The sequence below is a fragment of the Gadus morhua genome, chromosome 19 (assembly GCF_902167405.1).
Source record: "Gadus morhua chromosome 19, gadMor3.0, whole genome shotgun sequence".
NCBI classification, from domain to species: domain Eukaryota; kingdom Metazoa; phylum Chordata; class Actinopteri; order Gadiformes; family Gadidae; genus Gadus; species Gadus morhua.
Genome location: NC_044066.1, coordinates 6,069,959 through 6,094,067, shown reverse-complemented (window position 1 = coordinate 6,094,067; position 24,109 = coordinate 6,069,959). Strand labels below are relative to the sequence as shown.

The window sequence follows — 24,109 nt, the reverse complement described above, 5'->3', positions numbered from 1 at the left end:
GGAGACAGTCTTCCATAAACAGATAGAGACAAGTGACATCCAAAAGTTAAGTACACTGAAACTCTTAAAGTATGGAATCCACTTACCAGATCATGGGGATCTGAAAGGAGAGAAAGGGGAGAAGAGTTAATGGTGAGAAAGCTTCCCGTTGACTCATTTCTCGGTCAGTCTGTCTGTCGGGTGTACAAGAGGACTCTGTCTGTCTGTCTGTCTGTGGTCACTTACTGATTTTACAGATGGTGATAACTTCCAGGCACTCCTTGTGTGCACCTGTGCCACAATGTGCACAGAAATAGCCCTGGTAGAAGATGCCCCTGGATAGAGCATGTGCACACACACACACACACACACACACACACACACACACACACACACACACACACACACACACACACACACACACACACACACACACACAGGCAGAAGAAATTAAAGATACAACCGTTAGTACATTCTCATCCATGTATAACAGACCATTATGACAATACATAGTAGGACACATTCAGTACTACTATCAATTAAAACACACAGGAAATAAAATATACACAAAATAAATATTTGAAGTGTTAAATACCCGTACATTACTCTTCATAGAGAAACACATCGTAGGACATGTTGCAGACTTTCGTAAATATAATTAAAAACATCTTTCTAGCTATAATCACATCCTATCCACCCAGCGTTTTGATCTAGTACTACAGGAATAACAGCACTCAAAGAACTATAAGTTTACATATCAGTGTGTCCCAGAATACCTCCTGTATGCTATGTCCTACACTGACTCTGGGGTTGTAACTGACTCAGTAATAAGCAGTGGTAGGCGGCGCAGCACTAGCGTTTACCAACACTGCAGATAGAGGTTAAAGCAGAGCCACCGAGCTGATGGGTCAATACGCAACATGCCGTTTAGAATGCAAACCATGGAGGTCAGGGTGGCACTCTACGTGACCAAAACTCCATTTCCCATGAGGCCAAGCTTGGTTCGCTTGGAATGGAGGTTGAGCAGGGATGGTAAAGGGTTTGGGAGGGAATTTGTGGCATGTAAATATATTTTGCTTATTAGTGTACTTTTATATACATTATTTTTTAAGGGTTTTAGCCTTAATCATATGCATACTGTTTTATTGTGTTACAAATTCACTCCTTAAAGGTTGGGTATGGAATTCTCTATTTCGGCCATTATGGCAAAATTACTTGAAATCCTTATCATAACCCACTTACAGCCACTGAGTTAGAAGTACTGACATGAAAATTAATCAAGTCAATCATCTGTGGAACGGGCAGGGCTCGAAAAACTCCAGCCAATGATTTCCAGAACCACCGAGTGGCATAGGCCAGTAAGTATGTCAATCAAACGGTCGTACTGCACTCCCCCTCCCCCGCTCCCCGCGCGTGACCCCTTCGTGCACGTACTCAAAGCTCGTGACCCAGAGCAAGCTTCTGTGTGTTGTTATCCTGCGGTAGCTACTGGAGCTAGCTAACTAGCTAATCTACATTAGGTCCTAGCACTAGAAGACAACCCTAAACTCCAACCTAGCTAGCCTGGCTCGCTCTCGCGCATCTGTGGTCGCGCTCGTGCATGATTGCGCGTCCAGACACCTGTAAGATTCCCTGTTAAATGACGTAATCTGACGTAACGAACGAATCAAAACGAACGAATCAAACAAACGAATCGTCATAGTGAACTGAACTGAAAGAACTAGTTCCCGGAAAATAATAATTTTGCCCATCCCTAGCGTCCGTGTACATGGAATGGGTGGAGTCATAGTCAGCGTTGAAGGAAAGGGGGTAGGACCATTTGAGTTGTGTATTTTCAAAATCTGCTGGCGTTTCGCAATCCCATACCCAACCTTTAATTACCACTAAATATGCACTCTGCTGAGATAAAACTTCAGGATGCTTTGACAGTTTGTTGGGATTAAAAAGTTAATCCGACCTCTTCCGTGGAAATGGGCTGTTATTGAAATAAGGGTGGCTAAACTGGAACATGCTTAAGACGACATACTGCAGTTTATGATGCGTGATGAAAGATCCCGATATTAGAGTCACATTTCTGAATACCTTAACAACATCTTGCAGGCACGGCAGTTGGTGTTCTTATCAAAGGTGTGCATCTGGAAGTTGTGATGATTGGCTGTGGCTCTCTCAGGCTTGATGTTGGACCTGGTGTGATTGGAGAGCACACCTTCGAGTCATCACAAAACGCAAGGAGAGACGATTGTTTGAGGGGTGAAAGTGTGACACCTGGGGGAAGAGACCATTGGAAACTCACATGGCCATTTCAAACTGCTCCATCCACTTCCTCTTGGTCTCCTCCGTCTTGCAGAAGAACTGGAAGCCCTGCTTGCCTTGCAGGTGGATCAGGTAGAAGCCGTACGACCACTGGGGGCACAGAGCGAGTGAGGCGTGGGGCGGAACACGCGCACGGAGGCACACGGACAAGACAAGCACACAGAAGCCCAAAGGGAAACCAGCATCGATAGTCTCCACACCAAAGGATGCGGAGACACCCCCTCAACATATGTTCTCATCTCCCCAGAGTCATGAAGCATGCCAAGCGGTTTCTTCGAGACAATAATGGAGGGTCCATGCGACACCCAATAACAAATCAATGCAGTTTTTATGATGCGGAAGAGTTTTAAACAAAAGGGGTTAACGTCAGCTTACCATTTTTCCACTCGACTGGTAAGCATGCGAAAGGAGAAAGAAGACATCAGAGAGAGAAAGAGCCGCTTACACATGCGACACGGACACACATGCAGATTATGATTATTTTGACACCAAAAACAAAAGAAAGGAGCCCTGTTAGACCGCTGGCGGTATCGCGTGATCTCCACCGCGCATGAATCATAAATGACCTGCTTTGCATTTTTATCCAGTGTGAACTTGAAAGCATGGCCATGCAACAACGCATGTCAGACACCTCAATGCAGTACTGATGAGTCGCAGATCTGAAATTACCATCGACCAAATCACGTCGCTCAAGGGCATCGATTAGAATAATTGCGTGGATCATTATTCCGATAACCAGGCTGAGAAGGGTGGTGTTCTATCATCTCCGTCGCCCTGCCTCCTCACCTTCTTCATATCCCTGTTGTTCATGAGGTCGTCTGACATTTTGTAGGACTGAAGCTCAATGATCTCCTTGAGCTCATAGCTGTAGCCCTTTCTCTTGCACACGATCACCACCTTGTCAAACAAGAAGATGTACCTGCAAACACAAACGCATACACATGACCTGTTAGGCCAGCCGCTTTAAACGCTTTAAAATTGTAATGTCTCTGATTCGGTTTCATTGAGGAACCATTTGTGTGGGTTGAGAGGGCGCAGAGGTCCGGTCTTACCGGTCCTGTTTAGTTCTGTTGATGATAGAGGACACTTTGAGTTCTCCGTCGATCTTTGGCCTGCCGTACTCCTCCAGTTTGACCTGCTGCTTAGGGCACACAAACAACCACCCTGGTCAACCTTTCACTCCCCCACAGAGAACTCCAAGTCAGGCTTATGCTAGTAACTTATGCTAATCACTTATGCTAATATAGCTAATGCCAAAAGCGCAATATATAATGCAACATGTCTATTATGCAACTCTTAGGATAATCTCAGAAGAGCAGAGTTTTATTTAAAGTGATCTTCTCAAACTACATTCAGTTCAAAATGGAACATATATTTCCCGCAAGGTCTCCCTCGTTTTTCAGCGCCTGAGACAACTCAGGGATGTCGGGGGTTTTGATTAATACAACAAAATGCACCATTTTACCACTGGAAATGGTACCCTGACTTCAGGGTACCATTTATTGTTATTTTCCAGTCATTTAGAATGCATCCCCAGGGCTCCCCGGCGGCGGTGCGGTACCTCCCTGGTGTTATATCAGCCCTCTAGCCCACATCCCTCTCCATACGTCCCTGCTCGGCCAGGGACGTATGGGAAGGCAACTGAAAAATGTTCTCTCTGCTGGCTGTCCCCGAGGGTTCAACCTCCACTTGCTCCCCAGTACACTCCGATATATTATTCAGTCAGAAAGCTATAGCTGTACCATTAGGCTCTAGTCACTCTGCTTCTACATGTACACAAACACATACAGCCTATGATGTATAGGTGTACTTGTAGGTATATATTGTATATATATGAGGCGATTTATAGGTAGGGTATACAGACAGACGTACTGGTAGACCGATAGATAGATACATGATCGATAGATAGAACAATAGACAGATAGATTGGTGGCTAGATAAATAACAGCTCAAAGTCTAGCAACACAGGGGAAGAGTTCATGAGAGGAAAGAAGGTAGGCACCACTTTGGCTTTTGCATAACTGGCCTGGTAATTTTCTGCAAGGCTAAATGATTCAACATGGACTACTTTAAATGCACTGAATTAGATGGAGGCACAGAGCCACAGAAGTTCTCTTAGTTGCGAAAAATAAGGATTTATATTAGTGGACATTTCATGCAAGTGCTCTTTTATTCTGAACTAACCATCACCTTGAAACAAATTAAATAAAAAAGGTAAAAAGTATAAAAGTGCTTTAGAATACATCTAATACAAATATAATTAAGTTATCATGCAATTCTTCAGAAGTACTTACAAGGTTTTCGATGGAACTTTGGAATTCACTAATTTTCTTCAGTGTCTCGTTGTCTCGCTTCACTTCGTTGATGTACATCGCCAGGTCCTTGGAAAGCACAGTAGTGCGGGATTAGTTCAACAAGTTCCACTTTTCACCCTTTTTTGATTAGGTTTTCATGTATCTTAGTAGACATTCTTAAACTCACGGTGAGGGCATAGTCACTGTACAACAGTGGTTCACAAATTCAGCTTTTGAACCCATTTTTTTTGTAAATTACTGCAACCCCAACTCAACATCAGGCCCCACTAAAGGTGGGAAGTATACTTCATCAAGAACAATCAAATATCTATAGCTTATAAGTCAACAATTTCCAACGACCTCACATGTTGGGGAATATTTCTCTACACACATGTACATACGCAGAAGGCACAGACGGATGTGACTGAACACAGACACGCAAATCATATGTAAAAAACTAAATGAGAACAAAGACAGCGCAAACCTGCATGGCCTCCAGGGCTTCTTTCAGCTGCTGTCTCTCCGGTCTCTCTGCAGAGTGACTCAGGAGTTCCTGGAGAGAAACGCGTGATGTCAACATCGACAACAACAACTCAAGGAACAAACAAGACCCACTATCAAATCCAGCAGAAGTCAAAAGTCCTCCTTTTATTTTTAAACTAAAATGACCAATGTTAATGTCTTTACATAGAAGGTCAGAAACGTCTAATTATATTCTTCTGTGTTTACCACCTTACCATCTTCCGCCCGATACTCGGCCCTACCTAAGCCAGCCACCCATGTTCCATCTCTGAAACTATACAGAGAGGTGAGCCAAAAGGTTGGCATCCTTCAGTGAGCTGTCAAACCCCTACCTGCTCCTTAATGACCTGTATCTAAAAGTCACTTTGGATAGAAGTGTCTGGCTGCCTGGTGACTGAATAGTAACAATAGGACCCCACCAAAAATGCATTCATCATTTTCACATTGCTGGAGAATGATTACTCATGTGTATTGTATCGGCTGATTGGCAAACAATAGGAATATAGGGAGAATAAAAGAGATCTCACTGAAAGGTCATGGACGCTCAAACACACACGGCAGACACACTCAGCTCTAGAGGAAGCCCTGGGGCTTTAAGCTGTGGTAATCCTTTACTGCAGTGCCATGTGAGGCAGGGAAATGGGCTGAGTTTAATCTGATTTCAGCATGCTTGATTTGACCTCAGAGCCCCGCAGGGCCTCTGTTGACTATAAAGATGAAAGTGTCCCTCCACTAATGTGGAACTTCACTAACACCTGGCTAAACCTATCAACTAGCCCCGTAATCACCTTGACAAAAAAAGCTCCTAGCCAAGCATTAAGCCAAACCATCGTCTAGCCAAACAATGACCTGTCCTAGCCATCAATTTGCCAAACAATCACCTAGCTATGCAATAATCTAGCCACAGATACACCTAACAATAGCAAAACGATCACCTAATTTTACACGTAGCTAAACTATTTGCCAAAATCAATACAGCGAAACTATCACAGGGCAAATCAATAAGCCACAGACAATGAGCCAAATGGTCAATTATGGTCTCGTCCAAAAAATGCCCCAAAATGATTACTTAGCCAAAGAATAACCAAAGTCAAATAAACAGAAGACGAAATACTCACAAACAAATAAACAAACACCCATTTAAAAAAACAAAAAACATCCTAACTGGCCCAGCTATACCTCTAAACCGCCCACAGCTTCTTTCAACAAATCAGCACAACAAGGCTGTTCAAAATTAAGATTAAGAGTCACACAAGGTAAAATAGCATCTTTGGGTGTTGGAAAATGCTGAATGAATGTGTACGGAAGAGGCTAACCCTGCGAACGACGATGCGTTTCCGTTTCCCCGAGGTAGCGTGGCCGTGGTCTCTGTGTTGGTGTTGGGTGGGTTCTATGTGCCTACCTTCAGCAGTAGATGGTATTTCAGGACCCTCTGCATTGGAACCACCAGAAGATCCTGCAGCTTGAACTTCCCTTCCTGCACCTTCATTGTGCACTCCTAAAATAACACACAAACCCAGACAGACACAGTAACACACAGCATTACACACAATATGTTGCATTTAAAAGCTGCAGATTGTACTACTTGTTTAAACAATTAGGGGCGAGATGATTCATTGCCCAGTTGATTAATTACTTAATCATGGAGTTGCGTTCACCGTCTATCGCCTCAGCAAACCCACGACCCCAGTGAAAGAGGCTACATATTGCTAATGCACAGACCTAATTGTTCTGTAGGGCAAACCGCACCAGGACAATTAGCATTTATGCTGATTGGGGACATTGCTCAGGGTGCTGGATGTATTTCGTCTTGTCTAGCTCAATATGGTCAACTAGTGGAGCATGTCATTACAACTGCCAGGGTTAAGGGTTTTGTTCCCACTGGGGCCACAGATGCTAAGAAATCGATGCACTCACAGTACTGTATGGCACAAAGTACCAACATTTCCCATCTACCTAGAATTATCAATTTATTCCAAAAGGCAGGATAAGTTCCAGACTGAAAAAAATGAACAAGCTGATTATTTGTCTAACTAGCCAGTGAGGAGCAATGTCCCCCGAGAGAGAGAGAGAGAGAGAGAGAGAGAGAGAGAGAGAGAGAGAGAGAGAGAGAGAGAGAGAGAGAGAGAGAGAGAGAGAAAGAAAGAAAGAAAGAAAGAAAGAAAGAAAGAAAGAAAGAAAGAAAGAAAGAAAGAAAGAAAGAAAGAAAGAAAGAGAGAGAAAATAAAAGTCAAAGAGAGAAAAGAGGAGAGAGAAAGAGAAGAGAAGAGAGGGAGAAATGCTTTCCATTTTGTCAACAGGATCCATGTCTAATTTGCTCCCATTCTCTCGCCGGGCTAAACCATGATCTACCTTAATCCTCCTCCATTGCACTAGCGCATTAACCTTACCCTGTTTCTAGTAAGAATTCAGGGGCTGAAAATTGGGGTGTGGGCTGTAATTGAGAATAATGACCGTTTATATGCTAGCAAGCATTTAAAAGAACATTTCACACAATATTATCCATACCTATTAGAAGTACTAAAGTACATTCAACAAGTCATGGTTCCATTATTGTAATCCTGTTTCCATTGGTACTGGCCTTTTAAAATAAAATCTATGTTCCCTGATGAGGATTTAACTTGTAATTGAGGGAGTGGAGTCTCTTTAGGTCTTAGGCTGAGTCTCTCACTGGGCGGTGAAACTGTGTGTGTGGCCTGACCATGGTTTTGACTTGATCTTACAAGGACATTATATTTGTGTAGCGCTTAATCACAGATACAGCCTCAGAGGACTTTTTTCTCTTCTTTCCTTTATTTTTTATCTACAAAGAATAAGCCTGCACTCAACGGTAACTGACATGGTAATGCATTTGTTTGGAAACCTTATCATAATCAATAGCTGTCCTCTTCTCTCAAAAATTCATGTTCAAAACTATTTTAAACAGATGACAACATTGATAATGACTTGTATTCGTCTTTGCTGTGGTATCGACCGAAAAATGCATAATTGAACATCCCAATCTAATGCATAACAAGAAGTTGGAAAACTTTGTTCGATCAGTTGAACTTCTACTGCACTGTTACATCGACTCCATCTTGAATTCCTTCCCACTCTATCTTATGGTCCCTCTCTGCTTCTCCCGGCCATACGGCCAATCACCACTTAGACATTTGCATATTTCCAAACAGTGGGTGGATCAGTCACTTTCTTCTCCTGTTTTTTAGCTTCCTTGAACATGTAAAACCTTTCACAATGTATCCATAGGCCTGCGTGTATTTGTTGTACCTGTTCCGACCTTGAAACCTGTCCAACAAATAATAACATGCAAATAGCAGGAGGTGGGTTACCTCAACTTTAACCTTAACCTCCTCCCGCGTGGCGATGAGGTCGTCCAGTGTCTTCTGAGCCGTCTCCATGTGGCTGCAGTACTGACCGTAGATCAACAACCTGTAAAAACACATTCACACTCAGTCACTATCACTGTTATTATCACTCTAAATGTCTCCATATGGCTGCGGTACTGACCGTAGATCAACAACCTGTTAAAAACACATTCACACTCAGTCACTATCACTGTTATTATCATTCTTAATGTCCCTTTCATGTGGCTGCAATGCTGTTAATATCCCGGTCAAGATCACAATCTAACTTTTAATATCACCGTGTGTGCAGCAGTGGCTCAGTAGGGAGAGCCGGTTGACCGGCTATTGGAAGGTCAAAAGGTAGTTCGATCCCTGGTTCCTCCTAGCGTGTCGCGGTGTCCCTGAGCAAGACGCCCATGCCTAACTGCTCCCAACAACTGTGTGAAGTTGGTTTTGAATGGACCATTATATCACATTAAAACTGTTCATATCCCACTATCACTGTTAATATAGGGATTATCACCATCAATATAACTTGATCACCTAACATCAAAACTATCAGTCAATTTCACGATATCCCTGTACCCCTGTTCGCATCACAATATCACTGTTAGTATCATGACTATAAAATATCACAGTTACTAACTCATTCACTAACTCACAGTTGAGATCACTATATCACAGTCAATATCACAGTCCATACCAATCATTCTTGAATCACTTGGACGTGTGCCTTCTCTGCCTCGCCTCAAATAACACGATCTGCTAAATAACTTCATGTAAAGGTCAGTGCGTCGTGTTCCTGGGTCACTCTCAGAATGGAAACGAAGGCGCTTTTGGCGAACTAGATGGTGTGCGAATAGAAGTCCACCCTGGTGATTGGAGATATATACGTGACTGTTTAATTATACCCTTTGTTGTGTTCGAGCCAGTTAATTGTATATAATACCTCACCATCTACCTTACTATCTCGCACATATTACCCCCTGCGGATCCCTCTGAATTGTAATTTATATGAATATATATACGTGTAAATAAATGATCTGTGATATAAATATAGATAGATGAACACCTTGCCACTCCAATAAGAGAGGATGGTTATGTACAAGATGTGAATGCTGATGTCCCTTACAAAAGACACTTAGATACCATAATGTTGGGAATGTATGCAGTACAGTTATGTCAGCATTGAGTACACAAATTAGCTCATATTGCTCCAACTGTTGCCAGTGCCACTAGACACTATTGGGGACGAGTATAAAATGAAAAAGTGCATAATTAAGGGAACATCGTTGAGAGTAGACATGAGTAATATCTACCCATGTGCTGCCAATTCGCTTTAATTTAAGTTAATTAATGAAAAGAAGCTCAGTGATTTTAATCAGACACTCATACGGGCTCCTCTTAGTTTTATAGTGAGGAGAGAGAGAGAGAGAGAGAGAGAGATCTTCACAAATGGAGGCTGCCCTCATTAGATCACACAATGGACCCGCGACATCATCTGTGGAGTCTCTTCAAAATGGAAGTGGTTCAGAGAATTCAGCTTGCAACAACACATGGCACACATCACTTCCTCTTCCCCCTCTCACTGTCTCTCTCGCCTCTTCTGTCTCCCTCTCACGCCTCCATTTATTTTGTCTCTCCCCCTTTTCCTCTTCTCCCTCTCTCCCTTCCATCCCTCTCACCCGTTCACTCACACCTCCCTCTCACCCTCCGCCTCTCCCTCTCTCCCTCTGACCACGCTCCTCCCCTCCCTCCCTCCCTCCCTCCCTCCCTCCCTCCCTGCGTGTGGATGGCGCACGCAGAAGTAGGCCACTGGATGAGCTGCCGGTGCCAAGCCCCCTCCAGGGCGCCTGGCACTCAAGCTTGAATTTGAGTTTATGAGTGGAGAGGAGAGGAGGAGGAGGAGAGAGAGAAGGAGAGGAGGAGAGGAGAGTAGAAGGAGAGAGACGAGAGAAAGGAGGAGAGGAGAGGAGGGGAAAGACGAAGGTTAGAGGAGAGGAGGTGGAGAGAGAGGAAGGCGAGAGGAGAGGAGAGGTGGAAGAGAGAGAGTTGAGAGGAGAGAGCTGGCACCATGCAGTGTAACCATGGCTCTAGCTGATATCTGACGGATATGTGAGCAGAGTGGGACACGAGCGGTCTCATCACTGTCCTTGTGAATGAGCAAATGAGAAGTCAGAGGAAACATAAGCATTAAGGAAGAAATGGTTGGTATCTCACATGTTATGCTAAAGTTATGCTTTATGTTTCCATTCTTTATTACTCTTATTTTTCATATGTACCCTGTACACATGAACGCACATACACACATGTATATACACACCATGCAAACGCACAAGTACACACACACACACACACACAGCCCGAATAGACCCTCACATTGACGTCTCTTTCCCCTTCATCCTCTCTTCACTGCAGCGTTTTAATAATCCAGAGGAGATCAGTGCATCACTGTACGCCCCCACCGCACTACCACCACCGCCATCCCACCCAGCAGGAGGGCTTCCCGGGCTCCACCATCCCTGACAGGACCCTCAATGCAATGGTTCCCACCAGGCCACGGGGCAAACTGCCCTGCAGTGCCCCGGCAGAGGCTGTGATCAGGACCTTGGACACGTTTAGAAATAGATGCCGCGTTGGCCTTCGGATCTTACATAAACGGGAGGAGCTGCAGTGCTTCTGGATCAAAAGCACGACATCGACCACATCTAATTTCAATGAGTCGTTATTTTATTCAAAGGTTTATGATCTATGTTTTATATTCAATACGAATTTGATTAAATCCAAACCAAAAAACGACTCATCAATATGCAGATGAAGATGTAAAGGTTATAGTGCTTCTTATCGAGAAGAAACGCAAATCCCCCTGTTCACTTGCGTTTGTTTACAGGCCAGTCTTCCCCACTCCGATTTGGCGCCGCCGGTGACATAACACTGCAGCAGGTCAAAGCAGTCAGCGCGACGTCCATGTATGCATGTCTCGGCTTGACTCTGCCCCCGCTCTGAGAGACTGGTCCCTTGGAGAGAGGGCCCCGGGGCCTCCCCTGTCTGCTCCTAAATGATCCAGGAAGGACAACGGGATGGAGAGCAATGAAGGGCTGGTGATGAGTGAGGAGACAGCCACCGTATGGCTCAGCACATTGAGGTCTTCATGCGTGCCATATACCTCTCCCCCCCAACCCCCTCCTCTGCTCCTCCTCCTCCACCTCCTCCTCCTCCACCTCCTCCTCCACAGGCTTGTCACCAGAGCATGACCAGACATGAAGGGCTCCTTCTTTGCACATTTCAGCTCTCTGTGTAGGAGTATTCTCCAGTTATTTTACAGGAATGTTAAAATTCTGTTATGAGCAGTTTGAAATTCCTATCATTCTTTGAGAATGGATGCATTCTTTCATGTGAATGGTCAAATTATTGGATGAGCTGATTCCAATCACAATTGCTTTATGACTATATTGAATGTACTTGTGATGATCATCCCATGTTTATCATTACATTTTTATTTGCATGTTTATCCTCTCTTGTTTGATCTGTAAGCCCTGAATTTCCCTTCTGGGAATAATGAAGATATCGTATCTTGTGTTCTCATGTTCCATCACAGACATGCAGGGCTGGTGTGGAGATGGGGCCGTGATTAGTATTGGTGTGGGGTAGAACGTATAACGGCCGCAAATTAATAGAGAGCGGAAATGTAATTACAGCGAAAGACCAATTTGAAGAAATGACTTGTGCCCTCTTTAACTAGGAAATACAACGTAGTAACACTAAGGCATCGGGTCCATTATTGCATGCTCATTAAAATGAGCATGCAATAGATATGCATCCCTTACAGCACAGGGGTGATACCGCAAGGGAGAGAGATATAGCTCAGCTGATCGGGGTTACAGAGAGGCCATTGCTTATTTTGCAGACAAATGTATGCACTGAATATGAATATGTGGGTAAGCTACGTTTACTAAGCTAAGAAGGCTCTGACTGTAGAGACAGGTGTCCCTGTTTTCCACCATAGTCTTGAATCAATAGGTTGTATCATATTGTTGGCTTATTCTAGGATGCTGTGCTTTAAACATCTTTTGGGGTATTTTGCATCACTAGGGTTAGCGTATGTTTTTGTAGTAGATTGAGGAACATTTCATATTATCATTTTGCTGTACAGAATGACCATGTTACACTGCAAATTGAAATGGATGGTAAAAACCCTAAAGGACACCTTCGCTTTCTACAGGACAATGATGGCAGATGAACAACGTGGGTTCCATCCTGGTCTTGGAGCTCGGTGTGAGCTTCGTGAGGATGGGAAGAGGGTGCCCTGGCCAAGCTCCTCATAACCTCCTGGGGAGGCTCGCTAGGACAATGTTGGAAGCCTTTTCGTCTTTGTAATACTTCGGGGGAAAGAGATGTGTTCTTCCTCCTCCTGCATGGACTCAGGATCCATTCATTTGTGGTTTTGGACTCCTGTCAAGGCTCTGCTTTTTTTTCCCTCTCCTTCATATGACATTCACAACTGGGCCATCAAGAAGTAGGTGGAGATTGTGAGTGCTTTGCAGTTCTCAGTGTGGTCAGTGATGTCAGTTGTTCTGACCACTGAGTACTGACCTCCATGAAGGTCTGGATCCACACCCTGCTCTGAAATACAGAGCTTTATGAATGACCACCTCCAAAGAACAGGGTGAATTCCCAGGGACCAGAAAAGAATAACCAAATGCCTTGAACAAGCACATATTACATTACAAAACATTATTTACACACGACCCCATACCTCACACAACTGAAAGAAAGAAAAACTTGATTCTAACCCCTAGCCGCGTAAGTGGACCCACAAAGCCCGAGCCTTAAGGAAAGCATAGCATTGGAAGCTAGAGCTTACCGCCCCTGACTTCATCACCAACGTGTGTGTGTCCCCGGAGACCCCAATACGAAGCAAGTGGGAAACATCCCGTCCTAAATCTCAGAGTCAGAAGTCGTAGCCAAGAGGATAAGAATAATGCAACCGATGGGGGAAAAGGAAATGCTTGGCGGCGCAAAATGAGCCCTGTAAACACTTAGGTACTTAGAGGATGATTCCACGCCGGTGACAAAACCTCCCTGTTTCTGCGATGATGAATAGCTCACAAAGACGAAAACAAACCAGATGGTTCCTAATCCACGAGCAATTGACTTTCTCTGTTGTGGTTCACAGGCCTCGTGGTAACCCGTTGAGTACGTCAGACCCTGGGAGAATGATGGGACTTGTAACCCATGGGGGTTTCTACCAGTAGACAGAAGGAAATGCAACAGGATAAAAAGAGTGCACCAGATTAAGAGACACAGGTGTTTGATATATCTGATATCACATTGCAGGACAAAATAGTCCTAATCTGTCTTAGTTTTGGCCAACAGTTGTCCTGGTTTTCCTCAAAGAAGCCTGGAAACAAGATATCTCATGGAACTGGTTATTTTCAAATCATGTATTATATTAGCAATATGCTTGATCTGACATGTATCTGACCACAGTCAGAGGTAGACGAAGCAATTTTGCAACAAAGCAAATTTTATCTTTATTTCTACAGAAAGTGAAAGATGTGAAAGGCAAAGCTCCACAAACACAGGAAAATAGTCGGTTTCAAAAACGACAAAAGACTGAATAAACAAACATTTCTAAAGGAGAAGCTGCCACTGTTGTGCTGATATGTACTGAACAGTAACTGAAAAATCACAGCAAAACCTCAGCAACAATCCCTTTATTTGTATATTGTGAGGTTGGATTGAAACCTGAGATCAAGGTTTTCCCTCCTGCTGAACCAAACAACCGAGTTCCCCGTCTTCCCGCAGCAGGGGTAAATAAACACATGTTGAAAAGCGGATCCGCCAGTAAGTACCAACATCTGGGCTACAAAGGAGCTATCCCCTTCAACACCTAACGTGTGCTGCTTGTGTGAGCAGGGAACCTCTCGTTCCCCCCGTTCCCTGCCACCATTATTATATTAACACAAGCCTTTTAATAACCGGCTCTCTTCCTGTCCTCGGGAACACGGTCAGAGGCTTTTGTTCCGCCTTCCTGGAGATAGACAGGAGAACAAAAGCGGTAATAATCCACATACACCCAGAGGCTTGTACACACTCCTGGCCCGGTCGGCTCTAATTAGACCCTGGACGCCATGACGGGAACATTCCCTCACACACACACACAGAGAGGTCCGAAAAAAATACAGTGTCCCTGGACCTGTCACCTCCGCTTTCAGTCCCCACCCCCGGATGTCTGGTTGTTTCTAAGGGGTTCACCAAATGTTTTATTACTGATATATAACTGTGCTTAATGTATTGCTTTCATAGTTTACCCAACACGCTCCTTGCTCAGAAAAAGAGATGTTTACATCAAGTTTTCTATAAAGTCTTTGATTTAGTATGAGTAAGAGGGGGTTGATGTTTGATCCTCTATATACACATGATCATGCAATATATTGAGGATGTTATATTGGCTTGAGACATATTCATTGAGATCTGGAACATGCAACGAGAAATCCTTTGAACACAAGCTCTAGGGATGGCCAATGAGAGAGGGTAAAACCAGCTGTTCCCTAACCTCCTACACTCGTTGGTACAGACATCACCTAAGGGATGTTCTTCCTCCCTCTCTCTCTCTGCGCCTCAGATTTCTTCTTGTTATTTTTCAAATCCTCCTTGAAGTTAGTTGACACATCACACATCGCGGGGAGGAAGAGGTGATGACGTGCAGCATCAAAGCTTTCCCATGCGTCAGCCCTGTTCTCTGGTCCGCTCTGGCCTGGTGTGTGACCATCGGGCCCTAAAAGGGGCGTCCTTCGTGGACAAGTGTTATAGCTGTGTTTACTGGGGGAGGTGCGCTAAGAGACAAGGCAATAGCCCATTGTGACACTGATGAGAGTTAATAATGAAAGCCCTCGTGGTGAAAGTGCAGCAACAAAAGGCAGTGGTTTGGTAAAGCAGGAAATACAGTTGAGAAAGCCCTGGTAACATTGGGAGATTTCAACAATTTGGGTTGCTAGGGCCCAAAGCCAAACTTGACTCAGAAGACCTAGGACCACCTGGAGAAGAAACACTGAAAAGGAGATCCATGAAGGTTACAACTGGATGGGATGTCTCAAGACCAGAGACGATGGAGGGAAGTCTTCAGCCTGTGTTCCTGGTGGAAGTTAAAGGCCTACATTGGTAAAATAAGTAGGGGTGTTTTCAGTCAAATCTGATCAGGGAGGCAAGACCCACATTATCGTCATTTTTTCTTATATATGCAGCTCAGCGATTCCAATGGTTTCTGGTGACTTTTACAGGGTTTTAGGCCTTGAAAATAGTGTAAAGGGGACTCGTTTATGTCACCCCTGAACAGAAGTGACACTGTTTATCTTTCATTCAGTCTTTTGAGGAAATGCATTTACTGCACACTTACAAAGTCTTCAGGTTATATCCTGGAGGGGATCTGTGATGCATGCGATTACACAGAAAACACAACTTCCAGGAACTGCTTCCTGGACCTCCAACCGGGCCCTTACAAAAACCTAGTGGCTGAATCAGCCCAGTAAAGACATCAGCCCAGTGTAGACATCTTCCCAGCAAAGCGGAAGTGACAGGCCTTGAAGGCAGCTAATGTTTTTTGACACCTGGTGTTGGGACCTTCCCATAACCTCCACTCAACGCGTCTAGGAAGACCGCAATTGGGAGCAGAGAGGCTGGCAATATAGAGCCTCAAAAACACCTTCCGGGAATCGCCTGGGGTAGTCATCACAGGGTTAGAACGGGACCAGGCATTAACTCCGGAAATGAGTTTGGAGGACTCGGTAAATGCGAGCGGACGGCGGCAACAAAAGGCCATTTACATTTCTATTTAGAGCACATCGGTGCCCCGCAGAACACACTCTACCCTTTGCACCGGCGAGTGCTCGTGCCGCTTCAGAAGAGAGGAGGGGAGCGAGATAAAGCCAGTGACATTTTCAACGTGGCAGTCGCTACAAAGACAAATGTGCCGAAGAAAAGGCACCCGGGTCTATTTCCTGAGTCGCGAGGGGACCGAAATATAAAGAAAAAGCGGCATTGTTGCAAAGGTCAGTGGGACTTACAAGCCCAGATAGCCAAATGAGTGACACGGCAGCAGGCGGGCCTGAGATCCTGGGCAGGACAGACGTGGACGGGGAGCATGAGTCCCCCTGGTTCTACCGTAATACCATCAACCAATAGATAGGGAGCTGCAGCACGCTCATTATGAGGCAACTACTGGCGCCAATGGCGCTGATAACTGGGAGAGGAAGTGATGCACATCATCAGCAATTCAACTGAACCTCCATCCTGAAATACTCTCCATCTATGTCTATACAATGAGGATGTCAGGGAATCCCCTGTTAACAGAGCCCACCATTTCGTTAAATGTTTAGCGGAAGCGAAGACGATGTTTGATGATTTAACACATTTTGTGCTTCGATTTTTTTTTGTGCATTGATTGTAAGCTTTGATTGATCTCAGCCTCACTTGTAAGTAGCTTTGGATAAAAGTGTCTGCTAAATGAATACATGTAAATATATGTAAATTAAAACTGTAGACTGTCTGCTCAAATGCAAATCCCTGTGCATTCACAGGTATATCAAGCCTCAAATGCTGGATTTACCTGTCTGACTGCTGCTAATTCCTATTATGTACTAATGCTAATCCCATGATTATTTAATCCTATGATTAGCATTAGCTAATGTCACGGAGTAAGAGCAGCGCAAACCATAAATATTTCCAATTTACTTTTCAGTTACATTTAGCCGACAATTTCACTCAAAGCGCCAATATTCCCTGGGTAACGATAATTAGTTGTGGCAGCCAGTCAAATTGAAAACTGTGATTGGGTTTAGTGTCTTTGAATCGGTCCACTTTGGAGGGAGGTGCCGGGCTACATTATGGTTGACTCTGTGCAGGGATTTGTTAATTTTACCGTCGCTACTGGAATCTGTGTCGGGGCTCAACTCCAGGCCGGAGCAGGAAGTACTTGGCAGGCTGATCGCTTTCTGAATTGCGTGCAAGTTAAGACTTGCATACGTCCCAGCAATCGGATCAAGTCCTCCAATGAACTAAACAGGCAACACTGTGTGTGGATTTTAACGTGTGGGAGTATGTGTGTGTGTGTGTGTGAATATGTGTGTGTGTGTGTGACAATTTGTGTTATACTTGTGAATACGTGTGTGTGTGTGTGTGTGATTGTGTGTGTTTGCATAACCGTTTCCTTGTGTGTGTGCTTGCATGTCTGTGATCGAATGTTTGTGTGAGTGTGTCTGGCTTCATACATGTGTTCCTGTGTGCACTTCTGTGTGTTTGTGTTTTTTTTTTTGGTTTGTGCCATCATACGTGGTTCTGCGTGTGCTTCGGGTGCGTTCGTCTGTGCCTGCGTCTTTGTGGAAGAGAGGGGAGGATGGAGAGGGAGAGATGGAAGCCGTTTCTTCAGATGTGCCCTGTCATGCTAGCATGTCGTGAGGCAGCACTCGGGCGCGGGCAGAGGGAGTCATGTTGGAAGCGACGGCCACCTACACCCACTGAAGAGCCCTCAGGCCAGCTGTCCGGCCCTTCCCAGGGATGAGGAGATTAAGTTAAAATTAAAACACCCAGAGAGGAGGGAGGGAAGGGAGGATAGCTAGAGCAGAATCATGTTACAGAGATGAGGGAGAGGATAGAGAGAGGATGAGGGAGAGGACAGGAGGAGAGGAAAGTGGGAAGGAGTAGAGAGGAGGAGGGGGGATGAGGGAGAGGAAAGGAGGAAGGAGTAGAGGGGAGGAAAGGGGATGAGTGGGGAGCAAAGGATAAGAGTAGACGGGAGGAAATTAAAAGGCAGAGAAGGAGAAGAGGAGATAAGAAGAGACGAAAGGAGAAAAGAGCAGACTGGAAAGTGCAGAAGAGACACAGGGAGTGAAACAAATAAGGAGGAGAGCGGATGAAGGAGAGGGGAGGAGGGGATAGAGGAGAGGAGAATAGGAGATGAGGGGAAAGTAAAAGTGAGGAGCATGGGGGGAAATGAGCAGAGAGGAAGAACGCATGAACGCACACATCTCAAGTCAAATGTATCCGACTTCCACACATTGGGATGTGTCTGGACTGCACTATAGCAAGGCTTAACACTTAACACTCACACACACACACACACACCATCATCATACCGTGCCTACTGCATACGAAATCATGACCTCGTGCCAAGACCAATCACCGGCGTCAACACCGTTACCCAGGATGCAACAGCACTCGGCCCAGCATGGAGCAGTCTTGGTTCCGCTCAACGCCAGATTAACCACACTTAACCCAGTAGAGAGCAGACACACCGTCTCACTTAAAGAACCCACAAACACACACACACAAAGGCTGGGACCCTCGAGTACTAAACACACACACACACACACACACACACACACACACACACACACACACACACACACACACACACACACACACACACACACACACACACACACACACACACACACACACACACACAGGCTGGATCCCAAGAGTACTGGATACACCCACATACAGGCTGTTCTAATAGAGTACTACCCGATACACACACACATACAGTCTGGGACCCTAGAGTACTCTATAAACACATACATTCAGGCTGTTCTAATAGAGTAATACCCTATACACAGATCACATTTGGATGGTTGAAGGGGTTAACGGCAGTCATGTGGTGGGTGGGGTATTTTGGAGTGTGTGTATGTGCGGGTGTGTGTAAGTGTATCTTTCTATGAGTGTGTGTGTGTGTGTGTGTGTGTGTGTGTGTGTGTGTGTGTGTGTGTGTGTGTGTGTGTGTGTGTGTGTGTGTGTGTGTGTGTGTGTGTGTGCGTGTGTGTGTGTGTGTGTTAACGTGGCAATATGATTAAGAGAGGAAGGAGATGAGGAAGAGGAAGGAGAGAAGGGGGGGCGAAGAGGAGAGGATAAGAGGGGAGAGGAGAGGGGGGACGGGATGAGAGCAGAAAAGAGAAGATGAGAGAGGATCAGGGAGAGAAAGGGGGAGAGGAGAGGTAACGAGGGAGCAGTAGAAGGAGAGAAGAGGAAAGTAGAAAGGAGAAGTGAAGTGTAGAGAAGCAAAGAGAGGAGAGAGGAGAGAAGGACAAAAGAGAGGAGAGAAGACGAGGAGAGCTCAGAAGAGAGCAGAACAGCTGGGATTAGACACAGAACAAATCTGATAAGAGGGGCGGCACAATTGTGTTTAGGAAACATCTGACTCAACAGAAAGCGGGGAGACTTTGGGTGCCGCGACTTTGAGTAGATTTACAGGGCTCATCTGATTGGTGGACAGATGCATCGTCAGCTTTTTTTTTCCCTCTCGCATCTTTTTGTTTTAATTGATTCATTGCGTCAACAGTAATCCTGTCTATCCGCTGTGTAATCCTGGGAGACCTAAAGCAACCCTGTGTCTCCCCAGGACAGGCCTGAAGCAGAGGTCCTGAGTAAAATGTGTAGAATTAATGCCATCATAAACACCTGGAGGGAGTTTTGGGGACACAAGTGGTCACACACGGACACACACTCCGATTCTATCTCTCAATACCAGCTTCATTAACACAACACGTTGTGCATGCAGACACAGACATCAACACAAGATATTTTATTCATTAAGACACACACACACACGCAAACACACACACACACACACAAACACATCAATCCGACACACACACACACACACACACACATCAACCCAAAACATATCCTTTTCATAAACACACAGATGACAGTAAATCGATGTATCCCTGACCTCTCCTTGAAGTCCAGGAAGATGTTCCCCAGGCCGTTCCCTCCTCCCACCATGTTGAGGTCGATGGCCCTCAGCAGAGTAAAGTGCACCTTGATCACATCCTGGGACACAACACACAGACACGTCTTTAGCTTCTTAGCATGGAGTGCATAACAACACACAGCATCCAGACACATCTTTAGCATCTTAGCATGAAGTTTATAACAACACACAGCATCCAAACACTTCTGTAGCATCTTAGCATGGTCTTTATAAGAACAAACAGCATCCAGACACTTCTTTAGCATCTTAGCATGGAGTTGAATACAATAAACAGCCTTCAGGCAGTTTGCTAGCTTCCTACCATTCACTTTTTAACAACACACAGCATCCAGACACTTCCTTTACGTCCTAGCATAACAGTAAACTTTGGAAAGTTTCAAACTATAATTTGGTGTATGGGACTAATGCAGACCATTTGTGAGATCGGTCCAGTATTGAGCGAGTACGCAGCTACAGCAAAACTGAAAAAGTGCTTCAAAGCAGTACTTTGGGGCAATAGTGCCCGGTAAATGTCTTCTCTAAAAGTGCTTGTTTTGGCCACAGATTATATTGCAACTGAATGGAAGGTATCCCAACATTTGCTTGATAAAAACATTCCTTACCATCCTAGCACTTGCATTTTTACAACAATTCCTTAGCATTCTAGCATTCACTTTATAACAAACTGTTTCCGTTTTTCTTGGACACAATTCTTGTAAAAAAATCGAATAAAGGGTATTTTGGGGAGAACTGTTGTCATTGCAAATATTAAACTGTGTCAGTGTGTAGTTTTATGCATGTGTAGGAGATCGCAATGAAATGGAGACGGAGACTTGATTTCCGGTGAAAAACACGAGAAGGATTTATTTCCCAAAACACAGAACCCGCACAGCCAGAGGTGCGTTCCTTAAGACCTGCGTTGTAACACCAGGTGGGTGCCACGCCCCCTTCCCTTAAAGGGGGCACGCACTATACAACATACACAGTGAATACGATACCGCTACAGACGCCCCCCCAGAATTCACACTCCCGAACAGTCAAGGCCAACGGGAAGGAGCCCTGAGCACCCGCCCGAAACGACTCAGCGGAACCGGTGCGGGGGCCACAGCAGGCAGTGCAGGAGTCATGAGGCGGTGTGGCTTGGAAACCGGAGGACGACCCCGCCGCGGGGGCAGAGCCAACCCCACGGGCTGGTCCAGATCCAGGTGGGCTGGCTTGAGGCGATCGACCGAAATGTAGTCAGGCCTGCCCCCGATGTCTACCAAGAAGGCCTTGTCACCGGCCTCCAGGACGCGAAACGGACCGTCGTAGGGAGGACGGAAAGGACCCCGATGGGCATCATGGCGGATGAACACATACCCCGCCGTCCGCAGGCTGGGCGGCACACAAGCCTTCGGGAGGCCGTGCTGCGAGGTGGGCACCGGCGTGAAACCCCGGACCCTGTCCTGGAGCGAGGTCCGCTCCTGGGCTGCCGACCAGGGAGCTGTGGCGGTGGGGATGAAATCCCCAGGAACCCGTAGTGGCTGTCCGTAAACCAGCTCGGCCGACGAAGCCCGCAGGTCCTCCTTAGGGGCAGTCCGGAGGCCCAACATGACCCAGGGGAGCCTATCGACCCAACCGTCATCCGTAAGGCTGGCCCGGAGTGCAGCTTTCAAGGAGCGATGAAACCGCTCACACAACCCATTAGCCTGGGGGTGATAAGCGGTTGTTCGATGGAGCCGCACACCCAGGCCCCCGGCGACCGCATTCCACAGCTCGGAAGTGAACTGAGGTCCCCTGTCAGAGGAGACATCTGAGTCCCGTGACAGCTGTCCTCAGAGCCTGGACCTCCGGGTCGGAGGCCTGATCACCTGCCATGCTGGTGTAGTCGATTCCCAGGTGGACAGCTCCTGCGATGGCCCGGGAGAGGCAATCAGCCACGTGATTGTCCTTACCCGCCACATGGCGGATGTCCGTGGTAAACTCGGAGATGTAGGCCAGCTGTCGCTGCTGACGGGCAGACCACGGCTCCGAAACCTTCGCCATCGCGAACGTCAACGGCTTGTGGTCCACGAAAACGGAGAATGGCCGAGCCTCGATTCCCAGGTGGACAGCTCCTGCGATGGCCCGGGAGAGGCAATCAGCCACGTGATTGTCGCCCCCCAGACGCCCCCCCAGAATTCACACTCCCGAACAGTCAAGGCCAACGGGAAGGAGCCCTGAGCACCCGCCCGAAACGACTCAGCGGAACCGGTGCGGGGGCCACAGCAGGCAGTGCAGGAGTCATGAGGCGGTGTGGCTTGGAAACCGGAGGACGACCCCGCCGCGGGGGCAGAGCCAACCCCACGGGCTGGTCCAGATCCAGGTGGGCTGGCTTGAGGCGATCGACCGAAATGTAGTCAGGCCTGCCCCCGATGTCTACCAAGAAGGCCTTGTCACCGGCCTCCAGGACGCGAAACGGACCGTCGTAGGGAGGACGGAAAGGACCCCGATGGGCATCATGGCGGATGAACACATACCCCGCCGTCCGCAGGCTGGGCGGCACACAAGCCTTCGGGAGGCCGTGCTGCGAGGTGGGCACCGGCGTGAAACCCCGGACCCTGTCCTGGAGCGAGGTCCGCTCCTGGGCTGCCGACCAGGGAGCTGTGGCGGTGGGGATGAAATCCCCAGGAACCCGTAGTGGCTGTCCGTAAACCAGCTCGGCCGACGAAGCCCGCAGGTCCTCCTTAGGGGCAGTCCGGAGGCCCAACATGACCCAGGGGAGCCTATCGACCCAACCGTCATCCGTAAGGCTGGCCCGGAGTGCAGCTTTCAAGGAGCGATGAAACCGCTCACACAACCCATTAGCCTGGGGGTGATAAGCGGTTGTTCGATGGAGCCGCACACCCAGGCCCCCGGCGACCGCATTCCACAGCTCGGAAGTGAACTGAGGTCCCCTGTCAGAGGAGACATCAGAAGGGGGGCCAAACCGGGCGACCCAGGTGCCTATGAACGCCCGGGCCACGTCAGAGGTCGTAGTGGATGCCAGCGGGACAGCCTCCGGCCAACGGGTGGTCCTGTCCACCATCGTTAGGAGGTAGCTGAACCCTTGAGAGGGCGGCAGGGGCCCCACCAGGTCCACATGCACGTGGTCGAACCGCCGCTCCGGCACTGAAAAATGCGCCAGCGGAGCAGTCACATGCCGATGCACCTTGGCTCGCTGGCAAACCACGCAGGCCCGAGCCCAGTCCCGAATGTCCTTCTTAAGGCCATGCCAGACAAACTTCCCGGCCACCAGCTGCTGTGATGTCCTCCGCCCAGGATGGGCAAGGCCGTGCACGGCATCGAAAACCTGACGCCTCCAACTGCCGGGCACGACCGGCCTTGGCTGTCCAGTGGAGACGTCACACAGGAGCGTGGCACCGACGTTGTCGTACTTGATGTCCTCCAACCTGAGTCCCGTGACAGCTGTCCTCAGAGCCTGGACCTCCGGGTCGGAGGCCTGATCACCTGCCATGCTGGTGTAGTCGATTCCCAGGTGGACAGCTCCTGCGATGGCCCGGGAGAGGCAATCAGCCACGTGATTGTCCTTACCCGCCACATGGCGGATGTCCGTGGTAAACTCGGAGATGTAGGCCAGCTGTCGCTGCTGACGGGCAGACCACGGCTCCGAAACCTTCGCCATCGCGAACGTCAACGGCTTGTGGTCCACGAAAACGGAGAATGGCCGAGCCTCCAACAGGAAACGGAAATGCCTAATGGCGAGGTAAAGGCCGAGGAGCTCTCGATCGAAGGTGCTATATTTCCGTTCGCAGGGGCGGAGCTGCCGGCTGAAGAATGCCAGCGGCTGCCAGACGCCGTTCACCAACTGCTCGTGCACGGCACCAACAGCATAGTCCGAAGCGTCGGTGGTCAGGGCAATCAGCGCCGCAGGCAAAGGATGCGCCAGC

At 47.1% G+C, this 24,109-nt stretch overlaps 1 protein-coding gene across 12 annotated transcripts in view; it reads right to left on the bottom strand.

Moving 5' to 3' along the window:
• vav2 (vav 2 guanine nucleotide exchange factor) overlaps nucleotides 1-24,109 on the bottom strand; it is a 193,652-nt gene that overhangs the window by 10,529 nt on the left and 159,014 nt on the right. For 6 of the 12 annotated variants that reach the window (XM_030341601.1, XM_030341608.1, XM_030341604.1 and 3 more), the window contains exons 8-19: nucleotides 20,181-20,281; nucleotides 8,438-8,537; nucleotides 6,511-6,606; nucleotides 5,071-5,139; nucleotides 4,587-4,673; nucleotides 3,345-3,433; nucleotides 3,079-3,211; nucleotides 2,668-2,682; nucleotides 2,273-2,382; nucleotides 2,062-2,163; nucleotides 226-314; nucleotides 87-100 (exon numbers count right to left, since the gene is read on the bottom strand). In XM_030341601.1, coding sequence (XP_030197461.1) covers nucleotides 87-100; nucleotides 226-314; nucleotides 2,062-2,163; nucleotides 2,273-2,382; nucleotides 2,668-2,682; nucleotides 3,079-3,211; nucleotides 3,345-3,433; nucleotides 4,587-4,673; nucleotides 5,071-5,139; nucleotides 6,511-6,606; nucleotides 8,438-8,537; nucleotides 20,181-20,281 — 1,005 coding nt within the window. The remainder of the gene's footprint in view (nucleotides 1-86; nucleotides 101-225; nucleotides 315-2,061; nucleotides 2,164-2,272; nucleotides 2,383-2,667; nucleotides 2,683-3,078; nucleotides 3,212-3,344; nucleotides 3,434-4,586; nucleotides 4,674-5,070; nucleotides 5,140-6,510; nucleotides 6,607-8,437; nucleotides 8,538-20,180; nucleotides 20,282-24,109) is intronic. The other 6 variants (XM_030341607.1, XM_030341611.1, XM_030341612.1 and 3 more) reach the window with 3 other exon arrangements.